The sequence below is a fragment of the Agelaius tricolor genome, unplaced genomic scaffold, assembly GCF_023055355.1.
Source record: "Agelaius tricolor isolate 1412-34295 unplaced genomic scaffold, bAgeTri1.0.p SCAF_3, whole genome shotgun sequence".
Taxonomy (NCBI): Eukaryota; Metazoa; Chordata; class Aves; order Passeriformes; family Icteridae; genus Agelaius; species Agelaius tricolor.
Genome location: NW_027269263.1, coordinates 20,267,031 through 20,291,487, shown reverse-complemented (window position 1 = coordinate 20,291,487; position 24,457 = coordinate 20,267,031). Strand labels below are relative to the sequence as shown.

The following is a 24,457-nucleotide window of genomic DNA, read 5'->3' as shown; positions in this document are numbered from 1 at the left end:
GGGCCATAAGTGCTTTCCATGTAAGGAGAAAGTTGATGTTCACAGTGATGCTGCACATGTCTGAAAAGAGCTTGGATGGATGGATTTGGGAGGCATCATCCCTCCAGGTTTTTGGAAAGGATGCCATATCTAGGGAATTATGGGGAACAGAACTCAAGGACAGTAGAGAACTGTCAGAAAGAAAACATAGAAGTAATATCTCAATTAATAGAAATACTTTCCAGACTCCCAGTGTGGAAGCTGCATAAAGCACTCCCGAAGAAGCAACTAGCCGAAATGGACAGGGAGTGAGAAGAAGTGTTCTGCTCAGCTTAAGGGGCTGCCAGGCTTGCCTGAAAAGGGATCTTCAGCTGTGCAAAACCCTCTCCCCAAACGCTGCATAACTACTCAGAAAGGAAAGGTGCTTTGGAAAAGAAATAGAGCTCCAGGAGAGCTGTGCTGCCATACTATAGGTGAAAATAAAAATCAAATTTAGCAAGGCATTCAGACTTCAAGGACAGTATTTACTCATGATGGTGTGTTTTGAAACTAATTGTTTTTCTTATCATGAGAGATATACCACATATCATAGGCTTGGATTTATGAACCTTTCTGAAGGAATTGGACAAGAAATATTCAGCTGAACTGATTAGTGGCACATTCTAGCCAACAGGCAAAAAGGTGAAGGAGGAATCTGGTGACAAAGTGCTGGCTTGGCCAGCCACCTAGAGCATGAGACTGGCAGAGAACTGGGCTAATCCTGTGCAGAAATATTAACCAGCATTTAATTAGAAGAAAAATTAGGTTTTAGAGAACTGAAAGACCAGTCAGAAGATTAAATAAAAGGCCAAAGGGGAAAGTGATAAAACTAGGAAAAGTGTTAATTCTCACAGAACCTACATGTCAAGAACAAAACTAATCAAGGCACTAAAAGATGTAAAGAGGAGAAAAATAGTGTTGCCTATATACCAGTGCCAGGGGCCTGAGTAATAAAGAGAATAAGAATTGTTCATTTTATGAGCAGAATGCCTAAATGGCATTAGGAAGGCCTGGTGGAAAAATCTGCATGAAAAGAATATTAAAATCAAGGATTTTAACCTAGTCAGGAGGCTCAAGTGGACAGAAAGAGGGGGAGTAACACACTCTGTCAGAAATGGCATTTTCTAGTACACAGTAAGTGACAAAATACTTATGGATTAATTTTCTGCCATATAGAGAATTCCTCCTGGCTAGAGAAATGGGCTGACAGGAGCCTCATGAAATTCAACAGATGAATGCAAGGTCCTGCATTTGGGCTGGACTGATGGACAGTGGTGCTGCTGCAAAGGAGCTGCCAGTCCTGGGGGCCAGGTCCACACAGGGAAGGACAATGACACACCAAGCTGCACCAGTCGGATTGCAGCAGGTAGATGAGGGAGGGATTATGCCCCTTACTTTGCACTCAGTAGACCATGTCTCAAATACCACATTCACTTTTGGCCCTCCAATAAAAGAAGGTGTTGATAAATTGAAGCAAGTTCAGTGGAGGCTCACCAAGGTGCTCAGGCTTGGAGCATTCGTGCTGTAAGGAGAAGAGATGAGTTTGGTGGGACCTAACAGCAGTTCCTTGGTACCTACAAGGCAGTGGGATTTAAGCCAGAATCTTCACAATACCACATGGCAGGAGAACAAGACACAACAAATATAAATACAAAGAGGAAAGGGAGGTTCAGACTAGTTACAGAGACACATCAGCAGTGAGGCTGGGATGGTGAGAGATGGTGCCATCTCCATCCATGGTGGTTGTCAAGACTTGACTGGACAACTTTAACTTGAGTTTGCTGTTGACCCTCCTTTAAATGAGATTGGAGTGGAGACCCCACAAGGCCCTTTCCAACCTTGATTGCCTATGATCCTGTGGATGTGATTAGATATGTCCAGATCACACCAGAATACAGGCTGACTAGCTCTCTTGATAAAAGCACTCTCCCAATTCACCTCTAAGAATTAAATTTGGGCAATGCATTGGGGGTACCTAAATCTCCTTGGAAGTTGCCAGCCTTGGAAATCACAGGAAATTCAAGAATGGAAGACAGATTTTCTATCAAGTTCTTAAAAAAAAAAAAATTATAGAACTTGATTGCATCTGTTATGTCCAAGTCATGTAAGGTCACCAACAGTACCAGGTACATCTGGTGGATTTGAGAGGCCATATTCATGAATTTGAAAGCACACAGAAACAGCCATAGAATCATAAAATCATTTAGATTCGAAAACGCCTTTAAGATCATTGAGTCCAATTCAACCTAGCCAAGTCTACCACTAAACCCTATCCTTAAGCACCAGTCACATCTACTTGTCTTTTAAAAGTGCCAAACTAGTCAGACTTCAATTCATGAGCTGTGGAGTACAGTCAAGTGGTGTTTAAGAATATTTATCAAGTATCCAAGGAGCTTCAGGAGAGACAAGAAGGGTGATCAGGCTAAGAAGATAGTACAACATGAGTGAAAGCAAAAGCAGCAATGTAATAGAAGGAAAGGGAGAGGTGATACTCATGCATATAAATTAGGAGATGGACTTGTAGAAAATTTGTAAGAGAACTGAAAGAGGACATAAAATGGTATAAGTTTTAGAACAAGAAAACAGAATTGTCACTAACAGCGTAAAAAAGGCAGAAAACATCAGTTAAAATAAAAGTCCTCTGGGGAAGGTCAGATGATGTAAGTGCACCATTGATCATAATGAGCTAATTTCAGCTCCAGCTGTGATCAAGTATTTCAGGCTGTGTCTAAATAGGGATTTTCTAAGATAAGCAAGTCTGGACAATTTGTATGCAAGAGTTTTAAAAGAGACGGCCAGAAAAGATCTGGACCAGTACTGATAATTTTTGATTAGACTCAGAAAACTGGGAAAGCATCCAAGGGTCAAAGGAATTCTGATGTTGTGCCAGTACACAGTGATCTCAGTGATAGGACTGGTGCTGGTGACAGTACAGTGATGAAATTGTCAATATGCATCTTGGATAGATTATGGATTAAAAGTGGATAACAAAATTAACCATACCCAATACAAGTGTAAGGCAAAATAGACATCATCAAACTAATGTGTTATAATCTCTTATGAGATTACAAGTCTGGTTCACACAAGTAATTAGGTTGATATGGCTGGAATGATATGTAATCATCATGACATACATTAGCTGGAGAAAAACCGTCTAAGTAATAAACCTCACACACAACACTAAATGGGGATTCATTTGTGAGCAGATGTACTTCTGTAATGCACAATTCTTGCCACTCTGTTCTTTATTTATTTATCACAACCTGACAGAAAACTAAAAAAAGTCCCTGATGGATTTTGCAGTTGAGGCGTATTTTTGGGAGAACAGAAAAGAAATGAAGATGACAAGTCAGGGATAGAACAGCATGAACTGCTTTGGAAATGCAAATAATATGTATTCCAGTATTCCAGTTTGAAAAAATGGAAATAACATACATCTGTGAACAAAGTTTACTGTTCCTACTAATAGGAAGGGGTTTTCTCTCTTCAGAAGAGGAGATAGGGAAAAAAACCCCAACCAATCAAGCTTGGAGACCATGAAGAAAGCAGCTGAATAAATTGATTGTGAGGTGCTGTGATTAAATGGACAGGCTACTGCAATACTTGGCTGTAGGAAATGGGAAATTTCAGGCAGGAGTAGTAAGACAATATTACAACCAATGGCACTGAAACAGACTGAAGCACTGACAGAAGAATGCTCTGTCATATTGTGAAATGCACCACTTTTAAAAACTGTTTAAGAACATTCCAAGAATATCTCAAAATGCCAAAATATCAAAAATGCCATTCTTCACACCAAAGGTAAGGACAAGAGGAATTTGACCACAGTTTGAGATCTGCATGGCACACTCCACTGTGATAATGGAGAGAGGTAAAGACAGCATTCTGTGAAAGACAGACCCACTCCTCAGTCAATGGAATTCAAGCAACAAGTAGTTGAAGATTTTGGGCATATTTCTGGGGACACACGTGTAATCCCAACCAAACACTGACCCCCGCCCCTCATAGTGAAGTCCTCTGCCCCTTAATATACCTAACATGTTTCAGGGATGCCACAGAAGAGGGCAAGGAGAGACAGAATTCCCACCATAGATGGTTAATTACAGCATTTGAATCATGAGAGATAGAACAACCTCTCCCTACATGGAATTCATGCCCCCAAGGTCAGGGAGACCCTCAGGTCAGATGTGTAAAGGGATAGTATCTCCTTTCCAAGAGGGACAGTGGCATCATCTCCAGCCACACGTGAATGCAACTGTTTCACAGGACAGAGCGAGCAGGGGCAATTGCTCACTCTTGCATTGCTAGAGAACTGCCTGGCTTGATGAGCACGAGCCCAGAAACAAGTGACTCTTCCCCTAAATTCACACACATACAGACTCTGGCTGACATTTCCCATCTGATTAGCTTTCTCATGATCCCAACTTTCAAACCACCATAGGCTCTCAACTTGAGGTAGCTGCCCTCTGAGGCTGCCTCAGTTCAAGCTCTCCAAACACACCCATCACTGTGGGAACCAAATGACGCCAGACAGGACCTGATCACGCAGGGAAGGGAAGAGGGACTCCCACCAGGACAGCTGGTGGTGACGAGCACAGTCTGCCTGAAACGTCTGGGAGCCTGCAACCTCCTGTCACCAGCAAGCAGTTGGGAATGGGAACATCAACAAGCTGAATCTGCAGCCCTGGTTGTTTGTGCACACAAGGGGCATTGGCACTCTTCAAACCAAATTGCTTCATTTAATTTTTGGAGGTCTGAGGGGAACATTGTGGGAGAACATTGACTTATAACTGTTGTTTTGGGTTTTTTCCTAATCCTTTCAGAAAAAAAAAAACCAAAAAAACATTTTGAAGGTGGTTAGGGGAGGGAGTGTTTGAGAGGGGAGAAAATTCTGGTGATGTCAGCTCCTATTGCCATGGAAACTGAACATTTTTAGTGACAATGGAGTCTTCCTCCTTGAGCTGCTGGGTTGCAGGGGCAAGCAGGGCAAGGGCACACGAGGGAATTCAGCTAACTAAAACTATAGCTTCTGGCTTTCCAAGGAAGTGAGGAAATAACTACAAATGTTTGCCTGAATACATGGTTTATGTAACCAGAGAACTGTCTGGGGCCATAGCAGCAAACACTCATTATGCTCTTTCATAAAACGTGCTGCTGTGCAGTGAACCAGGTGAAGACATCTCAGCTGCCCAGGAATGCCCCCCGGAATGGGCCCTGCCTGCACCTCACTTTTCCATGCTACAGTCTGTTCTTTGCAAACTTTGCTGCCTTGCTGGTGTTTATTTGGAGAGGGAGAAGGGAGGAGAAAGGGCCAGGAGGTACAATCCATATTCTTGAAACTGAGAGAAGCTGCATGGACTCCAGGATGGGCATTGCTCCCCAACATCAGGGATGTTTCCTTAGGAGCCAAGTTTATAACTTCCCTTACAGAAAACAAGAATCCAGGATGATGAAAAGGAGAGGGCTCTTAGAGAAAACTGATTAGCCTCTGATCAGGATCTAGCTCCCTGGCATGGAGACAATGTGCAAGACCTAATGCTAGGTGTCCTCCCTAAGTCAATGCTAAGGCAGCATCTGGACAGCACGGCTTCAGTAAGCTGAAGCCATGATCCAGGTGTGGAATCAATAAGGATAAAGGTTGGGGCTTGCATTTGAGGTTAAGCAAAAGCCTACGGTGTGTAAGGACAAGATAAAGCCTTGGATTTGATTTAAACAGTGCAGACAATTTTAATGAATTTCAAAGAATAATGAATTAATAACCACAAGCTTTTATAACTCGAAATACATTATATAGTCATTAGTTCTATATAACTAAATGGAAAAATCTTTCTTTAGCAGAAGTCCTTTGAGATCAGATATTCTAATGAGATTACTATCATTTCATTCTGACACCTCATGAGGACAATTGAATAGAAATCAGGAAATCAATTTCTTTCAGTTTTGGACCTGAAATAAAAAAATCCCCCACACAGATTATTTCATATCTAAGGGGTTGATTCAAAGTCTCATTGGCATTAAAAGAAGTTCAGATATGAGCTTTTTTTTCCTGGTACTGCTATCAGATGCACAAAAGACTCTGTCTCTCCTCAAATTCTTGCCAGCAATGGTGACAGAAGGAAATATGTAATGGAGTTTGCTCCTTCCTTGCCTAGGTAGTGTGGATTTCACTTGTTTTCTGCATGAAGTATTTGAGCTCTGTCTCTTTCATTTAGTATTGCCCCACCATCTCTTCAGACAGCACCACTCACATACCAAGCTTGCAGGAACCCCAGGCAGAGCAAGACCCCCAGTTCCCACACCTTTTTACCCCATGCTGGTTTTCCTGTGCCCACTGGAGCAGAGTCTTTCTCCCAGCACATCACCCACATGGAACAGCACCATGGGCTCTAAGGCGCCCTTTTCAAACCTACACAGCTTCTCCTTCCTCACAGGCTGATGTGCTAGGGTCTTTGCTTTCCCTGCACCCAGTCTCCAGCAATTCAGCCACCAGGAGCTCAGGCTAGAACATACAATGATCTGGCTTTCCTCAGCACCAAGTCTCAGGGGCTTTAACTGGCACTTCTAATGTCAGGCCACTTTAAATCAGATCTTAACCACAGCAGAATCAGCTACAAGAAAGGTCTTGCCATCTCACACACATTGTGTTAATTTAGAAAAGCCTATAGTTTTCATCTGCCTGTCCTCTTTCATGCACAACCTGGCTGAGAATCAGCCTTCAAATTTTTACAGCTGCACCAAGTTTGAAAATCTCTGCTCCTCCCAGAAGCAAACAATTATCTGCTCCTCCAGAGGGAATAACTTTCAAGTCTTGCTGTAGAAGAACTCTGTCAAAAGCAAATATAAAGACAGTGCTGCTCCACACCAGGGGGAAAACTGCAAAGTGAGCTCAAACTCACTGCTAGCTCAGTCAGTAATACATGCACTTCCAGGCAACAGTGGAGCTGGTAATTCCTGGCTAAAGAAAAATAAAATTGAGGGCTTCCATTTGAAAGATGTTCACTTTTTTTTTCTGTGAGAAGAGCAAGATACCATATTTATTTATGATTATTTTTTTTTTAATCTCACAAGGCATTCTAATGGAAAATTAGAATTCTGGGGGAAAAGCACATCCCACTGGTATCAGAAATGGACATTTTGCTGTGATTTAGCAGGCAAATTCTGGTAGACTTTCCACTCGATACATGCAGAGGGGAAAATCAAAGCTTCACCATAGCAACTTTGTTGTAAAAAACCCTCAAATGTCAACTTGTCCCAATAGTACTGCGGGTAACGCTGGTGCAATACAAAACCAAAAGCCCTGAATAAAAAAACCTACATTCCTACCCTTGAAACACTGCTGCTAGAAACAGAAATGCTAGCTTCAGTTTGGTTCTGGTAAAGGTTACACCTCTTCTACCTACACATCTTAAAAACACAAAAACCCAGAAATGTCTCTGGACAAGCTCTTCAGCTGGTACAAATGAGCACCCTCTGATGAAGTTGTGCTAGACAGGTGGCTGCACATCAGCTGAGGAGCTGAGCTACCTTGTCTGCTCTTTCTTCCATTGGCTGCTAACCCCAGCATGCCCAAATCCAGCTTGGCTGCTGCACCAGAGTAGCACCAGAGTGGAAACTTTCTCCTCAGTCACATCATTTCTGTTCCATACAAGACTCTAGTAAGCCCAAAATAAACCAACCCAGAAATTATCGACCTACCCAGCCATGACAATGAAGAAATCCAGGCGGTTCCAGGTGTCCCCAAGGTAACACTTCTTGCCAAAGATCCCCAGGGCCACCATCTTCAAGACCATTTCCATGGCAAAGAAGATGAAGATGAAATCATCAAACACCTGCCAAACAGAAACCCAAGAGCATATTTGACAAGCATTCTCAACCTTGGACTTTCAAACACAGAATGTGAGAAAAATACTAATTTCAGCACTCCTGAAAATGAGATCAAGGCAGGGCTGGAAAAGTTTCTTCCATGTTGCCCTGGCATCACGGTTTCTTGCTGTTCAAGCTCAGTGAGGGCTTTTATAGTTTTTTCACCCACAGGTGAAGTAACTGATGCAGACTCAGAGACTCCTTACATAGACTTGAAAAGTGGTGTTGGTTCAGCACCAGCAGATCTAAGCCTGGCCAGGAAAACACTGTTTCCCCCAAGATCCCCCCAAGAGGGACTCCTCATCCCATTGCTGCAGATGGCTCAGCTGAGGACATAGTGCAGCTTCCCACACAGCTTGGACAGCACACACCCATCACAGAGAGAAGCTTCAGATAGCTGAAAGCCTTAGCCACTGTGGATGATAGCTGATGTCTTACAGTCTGGATGTACTCATGGCCCTTCTAAGCATTCTCTTTATATGCTCTTCCTTTGGGCATCCTGAATTCCACACTATCTGTTGAATCAGTAATAGTCTTGCACATCACCAAACTACCAAATGCATTGGGAGCTGCTGTTCCCTTCTGCCTGGGCTGTGTAACCTCAGTTATTTCTCCCTGGCCTAACCCTGACCCACGTGTCTTGTGGGTGTCTGTGTCAGGAAACCCCTGCTTACATGCAGGTTCAGGAATATTAGCAAGTGTTCAGTATTGCAAAGTCAGAAGCAAAGTTCATTCATTCTCTCTCTTGTCCCATTCCCCTGCTCAAAGCAAGCTCTTGACTTTTACAGCAGGATAGCTCACTGCCAGGGACAGCCTTGCCAGCCTCTCCGGGAGGGCATCGCCCACACGCTGAAGGAAAGCGTGCATGAAAATTTGTGACTTGGACTGAAGCACCATCACAACGAGAAGGAAATCTGCTTACCTGCAAGATTTTACACCTGTCAGAGAGACAGTCCATATCCTCACATGGCTGGTACATTCCCAGGGTAACACAGTTTAGCAAAATCACCATCATGCTGACACACTCGAACCAGGTGGAAGAGAGTCAAGGAAAACTTCTGCAAAAGCATCATGGCTGAGATAAGCTTGCTCTAGGCTTGAGTAAAAATGTAGGAAGATTAAGGGAAAGAAGTGCTGGTAGGCTGATTTATTACATTCCCACATTCTCTGCACCCAGTTCATCACTACTCCGTTCCTTGATTAAGCCAAAACTCTTTTATAAAAGGGAAAGCAGAGGTAGCACAAGAGGCCTCAAGTACTTACACAAGTCAAATCATTGCCATAGTCAAACACATGCTTGCTCCTCTCCTGTTGGTTTGCAGAGTCCCTTCCCTCATTGGTTTACTGAATACTCCAAACACATGGAAGAGACTTTCCAAGGTGGACTATACCTAAACTTATCATAGACCTCCAAGATCAAGGCATCTAAATCAAAATGGGCAGATTGATCTCTACATGATTATTGCCCTTCTGGGAAGACTGGAACTCGCTTGTCACCTCTCAGAGAAACTTGGGGGTAAAGAAGTGCCACTGATCCTGTCACTATGTTACCAGCAGTGACCCATGCTGTATGAAACTCCGCAACATGCCCAAGTTACTCACTAACTATAAGGAGAATTTGTGTTTCTGACCCCAGCTGGTGATCTGTTTATGCCCTAAAGCATGAGGATTGATAGTCCTTATAATTGTTTTCTCAGATACACTGGTGTCCCTGCAGATGCTTTGCTTATTCATTTGAATCCTTTCTTGATAATCTTGCTAAAATATCTGCTTTGATAATAGTTAGCAGCCCGGAGCTACACTGGCTAATTATACTTTACATTAAAAACTGTTCCCTCCTATTTATTATTAATTTGTTGTCTTATAATTTTGTCAAGTGCCACTTCATTTATGTATTAGAGAAGTAGATAAAAATGGTGTATTTGTGTGACCCTTGTACTCTACACACTCCAGCTGCCCCCTCTCACCATCCCTCTCCTCGTGAAGGAGTTTTAAAGCCTGATACACACTTATCCAAGAACTCATTTACAGTATTTTAGCTCTAAAAGTGGGTACATTTGTGCTGTACTTTCCAGTGTTCTCATTGCGAAGCAGTGATGTAGACTAAATAGACCTCCAGCCTCTGGCAGAAACGTTCTTGGGCATTTTACACACCTCACAACAACATATCTGCCCAGTCTCCACTGTCAGACAATTTAATTTTTTTTAAATAGAAGAGGCATAAAATTATCAACTTAAAATCCAACCCACTGAGTGCATCCATTTTCAGTCCTTTCAGTACTGAATCTAAAAGGGCAGCCTGTATCTCTGATCACTTCTGAAAGACATCCAGCTTCTGTGGTTTGTTCTGAGCAGCTCTTCCATGCTCATTCTCTGACAGTGATTTATGACTAAACTGCACAATCTGATCTAGAAGATTATTAATTCTCTCTCTTCTCCCCCACCTGGTTTGTGGTGAGCTACCTTCAATTGCAAAATCAGACAAGAGCAGGGCACTAGTTCTACTGTTCCAATTATGCTCAAATGTGATTTCAAGAATGTGTTATCGCTATCCCTCACAAAGTTAATCCTCTGTGCTCTACAAAGTCATGCACATCAAGCCCACCCTCAATGTAGGCTTCAAAACCAGGCCCTTTTCTGAGAGGAATGCACCAAAAGGGCACCAAGTATTTTCCCTCAAGGTCTATGCAACACAACTTCAACTTGCCACCTCCCTCTTTCTTGCACATTTCTTTAATAATCAGATCTGAAGGCCAGGAAAGCAATTTGAGAGGTTTCCATTAGCTCACACAGGGTTTTTAGATAAGACTGCAGTTCCTTTTCTGAACTCTTCAAAATCTTTTTGGTGTCACCATTCCCTTACAGAATGGTTGATGTTGTAGGGCCTCTGGAGGTCATCTTGTCCACCTTTCCTGCTCAAAGTAGCATCAACTACAGCAGATTGCTCACGGTTGCATCCACTTGGGGTTTGAATGTTTTCAGGTATAGAGGCACCAAAACCTCTCTGGGCAACCTGCTCCAGTATTTGATTATTTACACAGAAAATAAGTATTTTCTTAAGTTAAAATAGGGCATATCCCACTTTTCAGGCTGTGACCATTACCTCTTGGCCTGTCACTGGGCATCACTGAGCAGGCTGTGTCCTTTACTCCTCTTATAAGGTATCAATACACATGGATAAGAGCTCCCTAAACCATCTCTCCTCCAGCCTGAGCAGCCCCAGCTCTCTCAGCCTTTCCATTTTTGCAGGTGCTTTGACAGTGACTGGAAAGGCAGCACCAGTAAAGCCCTGATAGAGGTCAGTGCTGAACGACATTCTTCAAGAGGCTAAAACAGTTACAGAGCAGTCTGAGCCAATGGTTGCAAAAGTCCTTCTCCCTGGGCATAAGGAGGTCAGAAGATATGTGGACAAAACCAGGGCCTCAAACCTTCCTGGAACAAATTAATGCATGACAAAGGAAAAGCAGAAATTGTTTTAAAAGCCAGTTGTCTTTTTTTTTTCTCCAGAAAACATGACAAGAGATTTGGAGGCCAAGAGTATTACTCTGACTACAGCCCAACTCAGGAAAGTCAGGAGTTTTGATCTAACACAGGTCTACACTTCTATGCACGTGCCTTGGCAGCAGCAATGCCAGGGCAGCACACTTCCATGTTTCCTTGCAGAGCCCCCCAAAAGGCCATGCAGACCATGGCAGGGGGCTGTCAGTTTCTGGTGAGACCATGAAGCACAAGACCTAACAAGACATGGCAAGCTCTCCCAAAAAGCCTGAAACTTAGGGCAGCTGTGCAATCTCATCTCATCTTCCTGCTCAAAATGCCATGGCCAGTTGCAGATGATTTCTTCTCCCCTGCTTTTTAGATATCGGCTCTCAGAGTTTGCCAGCATTGTCCAGGCTTCCCAACAATATTACAGAACCACTGGCCATTCCCAGGCTATTACAGTGGCATTAGAAAAAGCCACTGCCCCTCAGTTTTCCTTTCAGAGCAGCTGGAAACACTGAAAAAGCACATCAAACCTACAGCAGAAAAGAACAAAGTGCAAGGAGAAAACCAGAGCATCTCCTACCCTGAATCAGGAGGGGTTGCTGCCTGCTTGGGTCGGTGGAGGGGGTAATTAGGACTATCTGCTGCCTTCAATGTGTCACCGTTGTCAACCACAGCTACTGCCTCCTGTCACCACAGCAACAGCCTGCAGCCAGGTTTATCATCTTTCTTTTGGTGATGCCTCCCCTCTCCCACATCCCTCACCCCCCTCCTTTTCTCTGTGCCTGAGCCTGTAATTAATTGCAGCTGCTGACAAAGCCAGTCTTCATAATCTGCATCATTCAGTCAGAAGTTTCATTATTAATTAACTTCTTTCAAAGTTTAAATCTCCTAATTACAAGCAAACCCATGCACATGTTCTCCCCGCCCTGCTCCAGCCCTTCCTCACTGTTTCTCTCCCTTCCCACAGCCTCATTCCCAATATCTTTCCCAGTGAATTCTGGGGCCTCCAAATGGTTTGAAAAACTAAAAGGAGACCCACACAAATTCTGCCCATGGTCAGCTTCTCTCCTTGGCCACCACAAGGTGCATCAGAAAATTCACAGGAATCCACTATGTAATAACTTGCCCCTAAAGGGAGGGTTTTTCCCCACTAACTGTGGCAGTTCATAGCTGATTCAAACCCTTTCAGATAAAAGGACCATGGCCCTCATTTGAAAAAAGAAATACAGCAAAATAAGTATTTCCTGAGTTAATCACAGAATATTCTCAGCTGGGAGGATCCACAAGGATCATTGAGTAACCATGAGCTGGTCTCATTATCCACAGAAGTCTCTCCTCCTTAAAAAAGTTTTGTTCATTTCAGCACTGTCTGGAGACATCAAGGTCCATATCTAGATTATACTTTGCCTCGTAAACTTTCACTGGTTCTATAGCTGGTGCCTGCCTGTGGCAGCAAGACTTTTCTTTGCTGCTGGGCACCAGCCCTGTCCTTCTGCAGCTTGAGCAGGGCCTGGCCAGCTGCTGGCCAGAGACAGCCACTGTGAAACTATTGACCCTCCACACCCTGTCTCCCTATGGTCAAGGCAACTCTGGGATGAGGATACAGGCTTCAACAGGGACACACATTACCAGCACACACCAGGAGAGACCCATCATTCACCCCAAACCATATGGGATGCACCGAAAGCCACAAGCTACAGGATACTTAAGGAGATATGCAGATGTTTCTGGAACATGTTTTGTGGTAGTGCTTGATAACACAACTGTGCATAATGGAAAATGATGATAGAAACAGGTGATGGGAGACAGGCAAAGCTTTTGGGCTCAATTTCTGAATGACAAATAGCAGGAGAAACGTCTGCTGTGCTGGAGCTGTAAAAACCTTGCACCTAAAAAGCTGAGTACCACTTAAGGTTCTTGGGATTGACCTTAATCTCTATTTTCTATCACTGACAAAAACACAACAGAGCAAAATAAAACAGTGCTCTGAGGACCCCTCTTCTTCCTCCGTCATCAGCTGCAGAGGCACAAGTAGCTCCCCAGAGGCTGGCAGGCACTCCTAACAGCACAGAAAATATATAAGCTTTATAGGCATGACAACCCCTCAGTGTTTCCTGCTGCTATTTCCAAACTACTCCTAGGGTATGCCTGGTGCCAATGAAAGTCCTGACTATCTCAGACCTGTTTAACGTGCAGAGAAATGCCTGACTACAAAGCATTTCCAGCAAGGGGGGAAGGCCTGCCAGCCCTGTGGTATGGCTGGTCATGGCAGAACCTGTTCCTACCCCAAAATGGAGAGAAGAACAGCTCAGTGACTCAAGTGGAAACATGGAGCCCCATGCAATGCATCCCAAACACCAGCCACCCCTCCTACAACTCCTTGTGGCCTCCCAGCTCTGAGCTGCTGCCAGGCAGGCTTGGCTGAGGACACTGCACCACATCTGCATGAGCACTCCTCTCTGCTGCCCCTGGGCTCCTCCCCACCTAGCACTCATCCCACCATCCTTCCACCAGCTAAATGGCTTCACCCTGTCATTCCAGTCTGCAGTGATTACATATTCTTGCCCACCTTTTGAAACAAGCTAAGGACAGAGTTGTGTTCCTTCCCTACTTTCCTCCCCTGCTTTGTGACTGTCCTGCAAGAAGCCAGTAGGATGCTGTACTTGAAGCAGGACAGTTAATATTCCATTTATAATGGAAGGAGGGATTTGTTGAAAAGGTCGGAGAAGGCAACAGCCCCAAGGAAAGAAATGCTCATTTTCTCTACCTCCTTGCTGTTGTCTTTTGAAAATGTTTTCACAGGCAAGTTTCACTTTTTGCCCCCTCCCACTTTTTCTTATCAACACTCAGCTTTTGTGGGGTCTTTTCCTTCTGTGTTGATACATGGGAGTTTTGTCTTTTCCTACAAAATAAGCTGGCAGAATCAACAGGGTTCTTTCTCTTCAGCTCAGTCTGTGAGCTAACTCACTAGAAGAAATTGAATGTAACACTGTGTTCATGTGAAGGAAAATACCTCTCAAAATGTGTTTGTGTTCAAATGGATCAAAACAATCAAAACATTTTCTCAAACAAGAAACTTTAAAAATCCTAATTTGTTAAGACTGAAGCATTTCTTCTATGTCTTCTTTAATGCAAAGAAAAAATTCAACATAACAGAAAAAAAGGTTGGGTTTTTTTTGACTCAACAGAACACCCCGGGTTGGAGTTCTGAGTTTCTGTTGGAAATCAAATGCCAACACCCAGCATTGCAGTGTTGGCATTTCATGGTGGCCAAGCCACAAGGGCAGTTTATAAAGCTTTTTTGCAAGCACTCAAGGTTGACATGCTTTGAGTGCTCTCATGCTGTGCAATCTTGTCCACGTTTGCTTCCACCACACCATCATTTAAACACTTTTCTCATGAAAGAGCAGCACCTGAGCTTCAGGCACCTGACATAAACATTGCTAAGGTCTTCAAGCCTTCAGCAATACTGATGCCAAGGGAAGGACTGTGGTACAGCCAAGTGCAGTGAAACATTGATTTGAGAGGCATCGGGGAAGGCTTAACTTGTGTTGGTGTTACTGGCAGGCAGGACAAGAAACTGCAGAAGGGGGATGCAGTAGAGAAATTTTCCATGGTTGGCAATGCTTCTGTGTTTCTGCCCTTTGGAAGGGATGTTCTATCAAGGACAGGTTCATTACAAAAGACAGAGATTCAGTTGTTCCCATGTTAAATCAGATGAACACCAAAAAAACAAAGCACCATTGGTCAGACCCTCTGATCTTACTTCTAAGGGATGCTCAGAAAGTGGGTCCTGTATGAGGCCACACAGAATTTTGGATGCATAGCTCCGTTTTCATTAGGTTCTAAGTTAAATTTGAATTTAAGTCAGTTGTTTCTCAGGCACCACATCATATTCCCCTTCAAAGTCTGGCAAGGATTGTAGATAGCTTTTGAAAAATTTTGTTAGGTTTGCTTTTTTTCTATTACAGAAACAAGAAGAAGCAACTATCTCCTTTCTTAAAACTCTTTCCATAATGATTTATTCAGATGTTCTAAATGCATCCATTAAACTCTTAAGTCCACTAAAACCAAAAATAGTAGTAAGAAATTTCTGTCAGGAAAAACATACAGTGAAGATTAAAGGGCTAAGAAAGAACCTGAAGAAAAAAGAGGTATTAACACAATGAGACAAGTCTTCAGATACTCCAGAAATGGGAGACAACAGGAGATCTCTGACCTAATATAGGGCCCCTAATCAAACAGGAGGCTGCAGGGAAAAGCAAGGCTTCTTTCAGACACCCCTCACCACCAGGACTCACTGGTACTAAAGCTAGCATGAGTTACACCAAGAATTCTGCCTCTCTGTCACAGCATGTACGTGGACAGACGTTGGTAAGGCAGCCTGGTGTTTCCTCCAGGAGTGGTGTGTGCATCCCAGCACTAATTATTCAAATATCTCACAAATACCATGCATCCTCATCAATGCTGCTGCTGCACAGCCCTGCTATTAATGATCACCTCCTGCCTGCAGCAGTTGAGCCCCAGAGCTTCTCAACTGATAATGACCCACCTCCAAATTGCATCTGTCTTTCAGGGTGCAACAGAGCATCTGTTTAATAGTGTGCAGCACTCCTACAAAGCTGTTTACTACAGAAAGCATGAAAAAATAGTGTACCTAGGAAAAAATCCACCTAAGAATCTTTTTTTTTTTAGGTCAGATGAAAGTAATTACCCAAGTTTAAACTTAAGCAGGGTATTAGAGATAATGACTGTTCCTGGAGAAAGAGCTTTTCAATATCCTCAGATGGCTGGGATTGAGGTTGCCTGTCTTTCCTGCCAGGAAAGCAATACTCCACCATGCTGTGGAACCAGTTCAAGACTGACTTGAGGAATCACACCTCCTGCTGATTCCCAAATGGTGCCTCCTGCAGCATTCTGGCTCTGCCTTGCAGATTGCTGTCCAAAATCTGACCTGGCTTCACAGTAGGAGCTTCAAGAAGGTCACAGCATGAGGCTATAGGACTGCAGCTTGGAACATTGTTATGCTGTGTGACAGGTGAAAGAATTTTGCTCCAAAATCTCCTAGTCAGACTGGCAGATCCAGCAGTTGCTTCCTGCTGCAAATGGAGTCACAGGAGTAACAGACACCAGAGAAGGACCAGCTGAGAAAACCCCCTGAACCACAAAACTGAGGTCCAAATTTTAAAGTTCTTATTGTTTACTGGTATTTCACATAGCACAAGCAATTCCCTATTGACAGCAGTGGCAAAGTAGGGACCTTGGAAGAGCTAGGCTTTGATTTTGGACTCAGTTGGACCTCTGCTCCAGAGAAGAGCTAAACTTGGCAGGCCAAAACAGAAAAGTATTTGTAGTCCAGAAGTGATTTCAATTAGAAATGTGCTCCAGAATGATGAACTGTGAATTTTACCAGTGTAGCTGAATGTTCTGGTACAGTGCCCCATCCTGCACAACCCCAGGAAGTGACATGATCAGAGAGACTGGTGTAGTCACCATTCTCTAACCAGAGCCTGAGCCACTTTTTATCAGATTTAATCTGGCTGTGGCCAAGCTTACTTGGTGGAAATTTCCTCCTAAAGTATAAAAAGGTGTTTTGCAAAGGGAAAGGAAAAAAATATCTCCAGTCCTCCCTCTGCTTCTGTGTTTCACTGTCCTGTCACCCTGCAGCTTCATCCAAAGTTGTGTAAGTGTTCCTCAGCACCTGTCAAACTGATGCAACAATCCTGCCAGGTTTGGTAGTGCTGCAGTCCCTTCTTTTACCTTCAGATCATGAGAGGTTTGAACAGGGTCCTCATCTTGGGTGGGCCCACTAGACCTAAACACTAAATAAATACAGCACCAGAACAGCAGTGTTTGTCTGACTCAATTTCAAGGAAGGAAGAGGAAAGAACAAGCAATGTTAGATTTATGAGGGCAGGGAAGAGAAATTTAAAAATGAAAGCCTTACTTTTATGCCCCCTCACTGCTCCTAATGTTGTCAGGTTTGTTTATGAATGGGTGTAGGGTCTGTCCTCATGTTGTGGGTTTTAGGTTCTGTGTGCCTTGGGAAGCCATCTGTGGGGCATGAAGAGGATATTCCAGTGAACCTCCTGAAGCAGGTGCTGCGATGCAGCTCCCAGTCACTGCCCAGGCTTGAGCTGGGAGTCACCACCCCCAGACTGTAGGCACAGAACCATGAAAGACAGAGATTTGGGTCCTGGGTGTTGAACTTTACAGCATATACAAAGGAAGGATGGAATGTCTTTGAATAAGAAGCCATTTCCCTGGAGAAGAATTAGGGTAGAAGAAACTTCACCAGCACCAAAGGGCTAAGGCCCACCACCAAACAATAACTGTGCTCCTGTTCCTTTTCCTTGCACTGGTTTCTTTGTTCAGCATTTCCATCTGTCTAGTCCATGGTAGTTTTCAGATGTTAAAAACTACTTTTTCCATTCTTTGCAGCTTCCCATCTATCCCTGTCAAAGGCCACACAAGTGCAAGCTGAGCTTAGAGGGATGTACAACTCAAATATGTCTGAAGGGAGTGCAGGGCACCTTTAATAAAAGGTCATCTTGCCTGGCAAGAATGTGAAGATGACAATGAAAATACAAAAGGCAGATCAAGGACCTTCTCACAGTTTTAAAAGGTGTGTATGCCCTTCTGCACAGGGGCTCTTCTCTCTGCAGGTTTCAGGGCAGTATCGTGTACCCCAGCACATCACCTGGTGAAGGACGTGGAAGTGAGCACCTTGCTCCTCCATACAGCCAGTTTCCAAGGCTAAATTATCTTAGAGGGCACTCTGCCTCTAGTAGAAATCCTAGATTAGAGGGGCAGAAAGAAAGGCAGCATGATGTTTTCAGTGGCTGGAGCAGCACTAAATCCTATGCTCGGTGCTTAGCTTAGCAGGCTTTACTGACAAGTGCTTCAGAACAGAAAAAAATAATAATAAAAAAAGACATGCAGGGACAAAGCTTTGCAGCAAAGGAAATAAAGATTAATTCAGAAGTGTAGGGAGTGCTCAGGTAAGGTCATTCAGAAGAAATTGGATACAGTCTAGGCAAAATGCAGGGCAGTAACAGAGCTGGATAAAAACTCCTGTTGTTTGTTTCAATTATTGGCTGTAATTAAAGCATAATTTTCAGAGTTTAAGTTGTCAGTACCCCCTATTTTGAATACCTTTTCCTTCTCAGTTTTAATTCTTTTGAAGGTTTGCAGCTGCCAGTCTACCCTGGTTCCCAGAGGGTGTTTGGGAAGATTTGGCACTGATGTCCTGCAGGACACGTGCCTGGAGGAAAGACTGCAAATGACTGAGCCAGTCTGTCTCAGCAGATAACTGGAAGCTGGGAGCTCCAGCCAGCATACAGGCTCACAGCAGCTGCTGGAACCTCCTCGAGCACACAACTGGGCCATGGATGCACTCCTGGAAAGTAAGGTCCTGATGTGTCTGTGTGACAAAGGATGGGAGAGATCCTCAGTATTTAAGCTTCTCATCTGAGGAGGAAAAGAGACCTTGTGGTGGCTGAGCAGATGTGTCAGCACTCTCCTAGTACATCTGGTCTCTTTTCCATCCCTCCTCTTACATCCTGCAACAAAGAGCAGTCAGAGAAAATGAGATTATATAAATCTTCTAGTACTTTCCTTCAAGACACCGTGTGAACTTCTACTGAATTCCACATCTACCTCTTAAGGTACAGAAATCCTTCCCCTTTGTTCCTGATTAGAAAACAAGCACAAGAAGAGCAGGGTTTTTCAAAAGTGTCCCCTAGTTTGGGTTTTCCAATGCATGAGCTTCTTAGAGACTGGTTTTCAAGATGTGTAACCCTTTTAATTTCTAACACAGAAAAGCTCTGTGAGCCTCTGGCTCCCACTATCTCAAGTGAGATGGCCAAAGACCAGAATTCACTTTAAAAAAACCCCCAAACAAACAAACATTACCCAGCAATGACACAGTAAGTTACTGCCAGGGCTGCATTAAGATCCAGGTGTTCCTGACACCCAGTACATGCTCACTAAAGGCCTCAGCTTTCTGGCTAGTTGACAGATTGAACCATGCCAGGGAAAGGAGCCAACATGACTCATGCTCAATCACTGCAACGTCGACAGTGCTGAGTGCTGTTTTAGGGGGAGGTTAAATGCTGTGAATGTGCTAAGCATTAACAATATTAAAATATTATTAGTATTATTTATGAGGTATCTCCACGTGTCCTCGATGATGCTAGCCAAGATCAAATTATGCAAAATGTTACATAAACATGCAGTAGAACATGCTGCCTGCTCCAAAGGGTTTTTAATCTAACTGAACAGGACAGGCTAACGATGCATTATGATTTCTGCTTCACACACAAGAAGCAAGAGCAGAGAGAAATGAATGCATTTACCCAAGGGCAGACAGGAGACATGGGGCACAGCTGGGAACTGAGCAAGAGTCTCCCAAACTGTTCTCCAGCATCGTTGACCTAAGACCATTCTCTATCTCAACTACTACTGCATTTGATGAGGACTGTGCTCACAGGGAAAATTATTTCCCCAAAAATCTTTCCTAAGAGCAATGGGAGAAGCGTCCAGGTTCCACATGTAGAGGCAAGTAACATACTGCAAATAGATAACCAAAATGCAGGGCTCCCTGCATTCACAGAGGTTTCTGGCTGTTCAGGTGTGCAGGATAAACAGGCAAGAGCCACAAGACACACGCTCTCTACCTCATCTTCCACTGATACCTTCACTGGGACCTCAAGAGAAAACTCAGCCCACAGTTGTGATAGTGTAACACTAAAACCAGTCTAACACCCACGCATCTCTCTCTTTTCCAATCTGCCAAAGAATTCGCTACTTTCCAAAGGCACTCCAGGTTCCTTTAATAGAAACACGATATATAAGAGCAAGTTACCAACACAATTGACTGCAGACCAACCATCTCTGAAAAAGGCAAGTCCTACACAGCATGTTGCTAATAGGGCAGGCTAGCTAAAGCCTTCATCAATCAGGGCAGCATAGCTGTACTGCCTCTTTGATGTCTTTCTGCCTGTTGTATTCATCGCCTCTGTTCAGATTTAGGACTGGTACCACATTTGTATTCCTGTGACCTATTTGTTTTCATATTGATTCAACTTCACACTCTATTCTAGAGCTTTTGACAGCCTCTGGAAATACATGTTTCTTCTTCTTATTTACAGTCTAACTTATTTTTCCCCATACTCTTTCCAGTCAGAAATTTCAGTTGTGCATTAATCTCACTTCATTTTGGACACACAGGTGATAGCCTAACCCATTACCCCATCCTTACTTTCTAGTCATGCCAAATATTTCCTTTTCTCTTTTCAGAGTCTCTTATGAGCCTTTTAGTTTTAATTTTAACAAGTATTCCCCATTCTGCCTGACTTTGTAGGAACTGCTTCTTTATTGGATTGCTGTTTGGTACCTCACAGACATCCATTAATTTAACATTTTTAAATATCACCGAAGGATCACGTGCATTTCCTCTGTCCCATGCAGGTTCTCCTACCTTCACTAGGTCAGCCACCCTCACATTCCTGCCTCCTCTGCATAGTACACCCTGATTCAATACTGCCACTGCAAAGGTGTCCCTGCCCACAGCAGGGGTGTTGGAACAAGCTGATCTTTAAGGTCCCTTTCAACCCAAACTATTCTATGATTCTATCAAGGGTGGTGAGGCACTGAAAATGGTTGCTCAAAGAAGCAGTCCCTTTTCCTGTGAATGTTCAAGGACAGATTGAATGGGCTCTGAGCCTCCTGGTCCTGTGAAAGGTGTTCCTATTCATGGCTAAGGAGTTGGAACAAGATGATCTGTAAGGTCTCTTCCAACTCACACCATTCTATGATACTTAGCTACATCACTTCCACAGAACACTTCCAAAATTTCCCTTCTGTTTCTCACAATTAAGTGACTTCACCATGAGGATGGAAGAAAGATGATTGCTTAGCTGAGACATAGCTGGTACAAAATGTTGGTGAGCAGAGCACAAAGCCAGCCATCTTCCCCTAGCCAGAGGGCAGGGCTCCAGTAGGGTCTCAGCAGCCTGCAAAGGTCCCCTGCAGAGAAGGCTGCATCATGGTGCAGACATTTCAGCCCCTGGATCAGCAGATCACCAAGGCAAAGAGTCATCAAATTATTGGTAATCTGCCCAGCTCAGCAAGATGAGGCATTGTCAGTCTCATCTGGAGGAGCACCAGTGACCAGATATATGTGATAAGTCAGTGCTTGGGGGATTAGGATGGCTGCTTCCTGCCCTGTACAGCCCTGTCAGAAGCAGCAGCTTGATGTGCTGCTCTCTGAGATAACATACCATCTCCTACTAGACTCAGGATACCTACAGCTGAAAGACCCATCAACTTCTGCAAATTTATTTTTCAAACCCTACATGCAGCATCCTTTTTCAAACACACCTAGCAGTGACTTGATAAAACTCATCTTCTCTACACAATCTTTTTATTCATCTGAGAATGATTCTTCCTGCTGAGATACAATCAGACATGGAGTCAGAGGTATTGTAGGAAAAACTACCACAGAAGATTTTGGCTCCTTATTCATAACCTACCCTTATATTTCAAGACTTACTTCCTACAGATCCTTATATGCCCCAAGCACTCATCCATTTTGCTGCCAAGATGCACTCTGCTTCAAGTGCCTATCCCCATGGAATGCTGTGCAGGAAGCACATGTGGTCTGGTCTGAGTCAGGTAAGGGCCAAAAATAATTTAAAATTTATCAGCAAGGAAAAGAAGGGACAGCCCTGTCATAACACCTCTTTGAAAGAGGCAAAACCCCCTCTGCAGCACTGCTTGTTTCTGGAAGAGGAGCTGCCATACCTGTTCGTGTGGCAAGAGGCTGAGGCAGGAGGTGTCAGCACCTGCGCAGGGTGTGCAGCACAGGGTGTGCAGCACAGGGTGTGCAGCACAGGGTGTGCAGCAGGTGTGGAGAACATTGTGTGCAGCACAGGCTCCTCCCAGGCACGCCTGGAGCACCCACTGCACTGCACTTAAAAAGCTTCCACATTATTTGTGACAGTGAGTGGAAGGGAAAGAAAAACCAGAGCATAGGTCAGGATAGTAAAGCCAGACTTGGCACACCGTGAGGAGACAGCCACTGTGGGCCCACAGTAAATCTCAGAGTGACTGCAAAAGAGCTCCCATCTTCCCCAGAAAGAACAGCCTGTCCCTAACGCCAGCTCCGCTCCCCACCCCTCTGCCATCAGGGAGAATGACAAATCCCAGCTAACAGCAACATGGCTGAGGTTCTGCAGCCCCGTGGGCACCCCTGCCAGGCACTACTGGGGGCCAGGGCAGTCACAGTGTGCCAGGTCTGGAACCAGACACCCACTCAAACCCCTGCATGCTGCACCAGGCTGATAAAGCAATTTTCCTCACACCGCTCTGCCTCACTCTGCACTCTTCCCACCCACATGCCACTAAAACTGGGGAGGAGGGTACAAAGGAAAATCAAATTTGCACTAATAATATTTTATGCACAGTGACCCATAGTATAATTTTTTCTTTGTTTCAGTTTAGCTTCTTTTCTCCAGGATAATTAGTTTTAGCAACACTTCAAAAAAACTTTTCAGCCTCACAGAGCCTTAAGTTTCCAAATGGTAATTGTCACATCAGCCTGCACTCTGATGTACAAAGCTTTTAGTGGTCCTGTCTACCTCCCTGCGTTAAGACTATTTCCACAAACACTCCACATCCATGCCTGATCCTTCCCTTTCCTGTTAGTAAACACTTTTCCCCTCACACTCTTCCTTTCAACTTCCCCATGCTGCCTGACAGGATTTGGTTTGAAGTGGAGAAAAAAGAAATGATAGACTAAAGCTGGCCCCATTACTGGCTGCTGCATTACAGCTTTCCAAAGCTAGGATGCCTGTGCATATGTAACATAGACAAGGATATAGGCCACATACATTGGACAACCATCAGCTCATACAGGTCTTTCCCTGGCAAGGCATTTACATTCAGGTGGCTTGATAGTCTGTCAAGTGATTTATTTCTTCAGTAGAATGCCCAGGCTTTTTGATGACACATTTGATGCACTTCTTTTTAAATTATCCAAGTCCTCTATTTTAAGCCATTCATACCTATTTGAAAACTTAATCTCTCTCTTGAGAAGGCCTTTTCTTCCCATTTTTGAGAACTGCCCAATTTTTTTCAATTAACCCTAATTTAAAAGAACCTGAGAAATAAGCAATCATCATTTTTCATTGCACTGAAAGCCTCTGCTCTGCATAAGGAATTGCAGTGATCCTTTGGCACCCTCTCTTGTAACTACCACCATCAAGGTCCAGAACAAAGCCACTGGAGCCAGGAAATCCCTCCATGCTCACAGACAGGGTCCTGAGTAAAGCAGCCACCTGTCAGTCCACAGCACAGAGAACTCCAAACACTGCCTGACAACTTGAGTTAGGGTTAGACAACCATCTCCCCTTCCCAGACCCCATCAAATATTGGCTGCCTCAGCTCTAATCTCATTAGCACTTCATTGGGAATCCAGGCTTATTTTCTTACCTATTACATCAAGAGGGAGCAGCATGGACGTGCATGTGCAGGTTTGTCTGCTTCTTTGGGGCAAGAGTAGCATAACCTTCTCTTTTCACCCAGGCACTGTGATCACCCACTGGCTGAGGTTTTGCTTCTCACTTCAGGCTGGCAAGACACAGCACGGGACTGGGATAAAGCAACCAAGGCAGAGGAGAGCAGGAACCCATGAAATACTTGGCATTCCTATGGAAACACAACCAATTTTGTACCTGATCCAGGGAGAATCACCCTTCCATAGGAAGGAGCCTCCCCACATTTTAACAATTCTCCTGCTTCCCTTTTAGTCGTGAAATGGCTCCAAAAAAAAAAAAAAAAGAAAAGAAAAAAAGAAAAAAAACAGTTTAGCATTGGGGGAGTTTGTCATGGGCTATCTTTTAGAAACAGAGATGGTTCTTTCCAGCCCTAGCAGATGGAAACTAATGGCACATTATGCACCTAACCCTGGCAGGGACAGAAAAACAGCTGCAGGAAAGCAGATCTGAATTCCCCAAGCCCTTCACAATGCAGCCAGCTTTCTAATGTGCTTTAGAGCATGTGGTGGCGTAATGGAAAGGTTTTATTA

The 24,457-nt window shown here is 44.0% G+C and overlaps 1 protein-coding gene across 6 annotated transcripts in view; it reads right to left on the bottom strand.

Annotated features, from left to right (window-relative positions):
- Positions 1 to 24,457, bottom strand: part of CACNA1I (calcium voltage-gated channel subunit alpha1 I) — a 169,119-nt gene that overhangs the window by 80,216 nt on the left and 64,446 nt on the right. For all 6 annotated transcript variants that reach the window (XM_071422918.1, XM_071422919.1, XM_071422917.1 and 3 more), the window contains 2 exons: positions 8,804 to 8,916; positions 7,714 to 7,847 (listed from right to left, as the gene is read on the bottom strand). In XM_071422918.1, the coding sequence (XP_071279019.1) occupies positions 7,714 to 7,847; positions 8,804 to 8,916 (247 nt within the window). The remainder of the gene's footprint in view (positions 1 to 7,713; positions 7,848 to 8,803; positions 8,917 to 24,457) is intronic.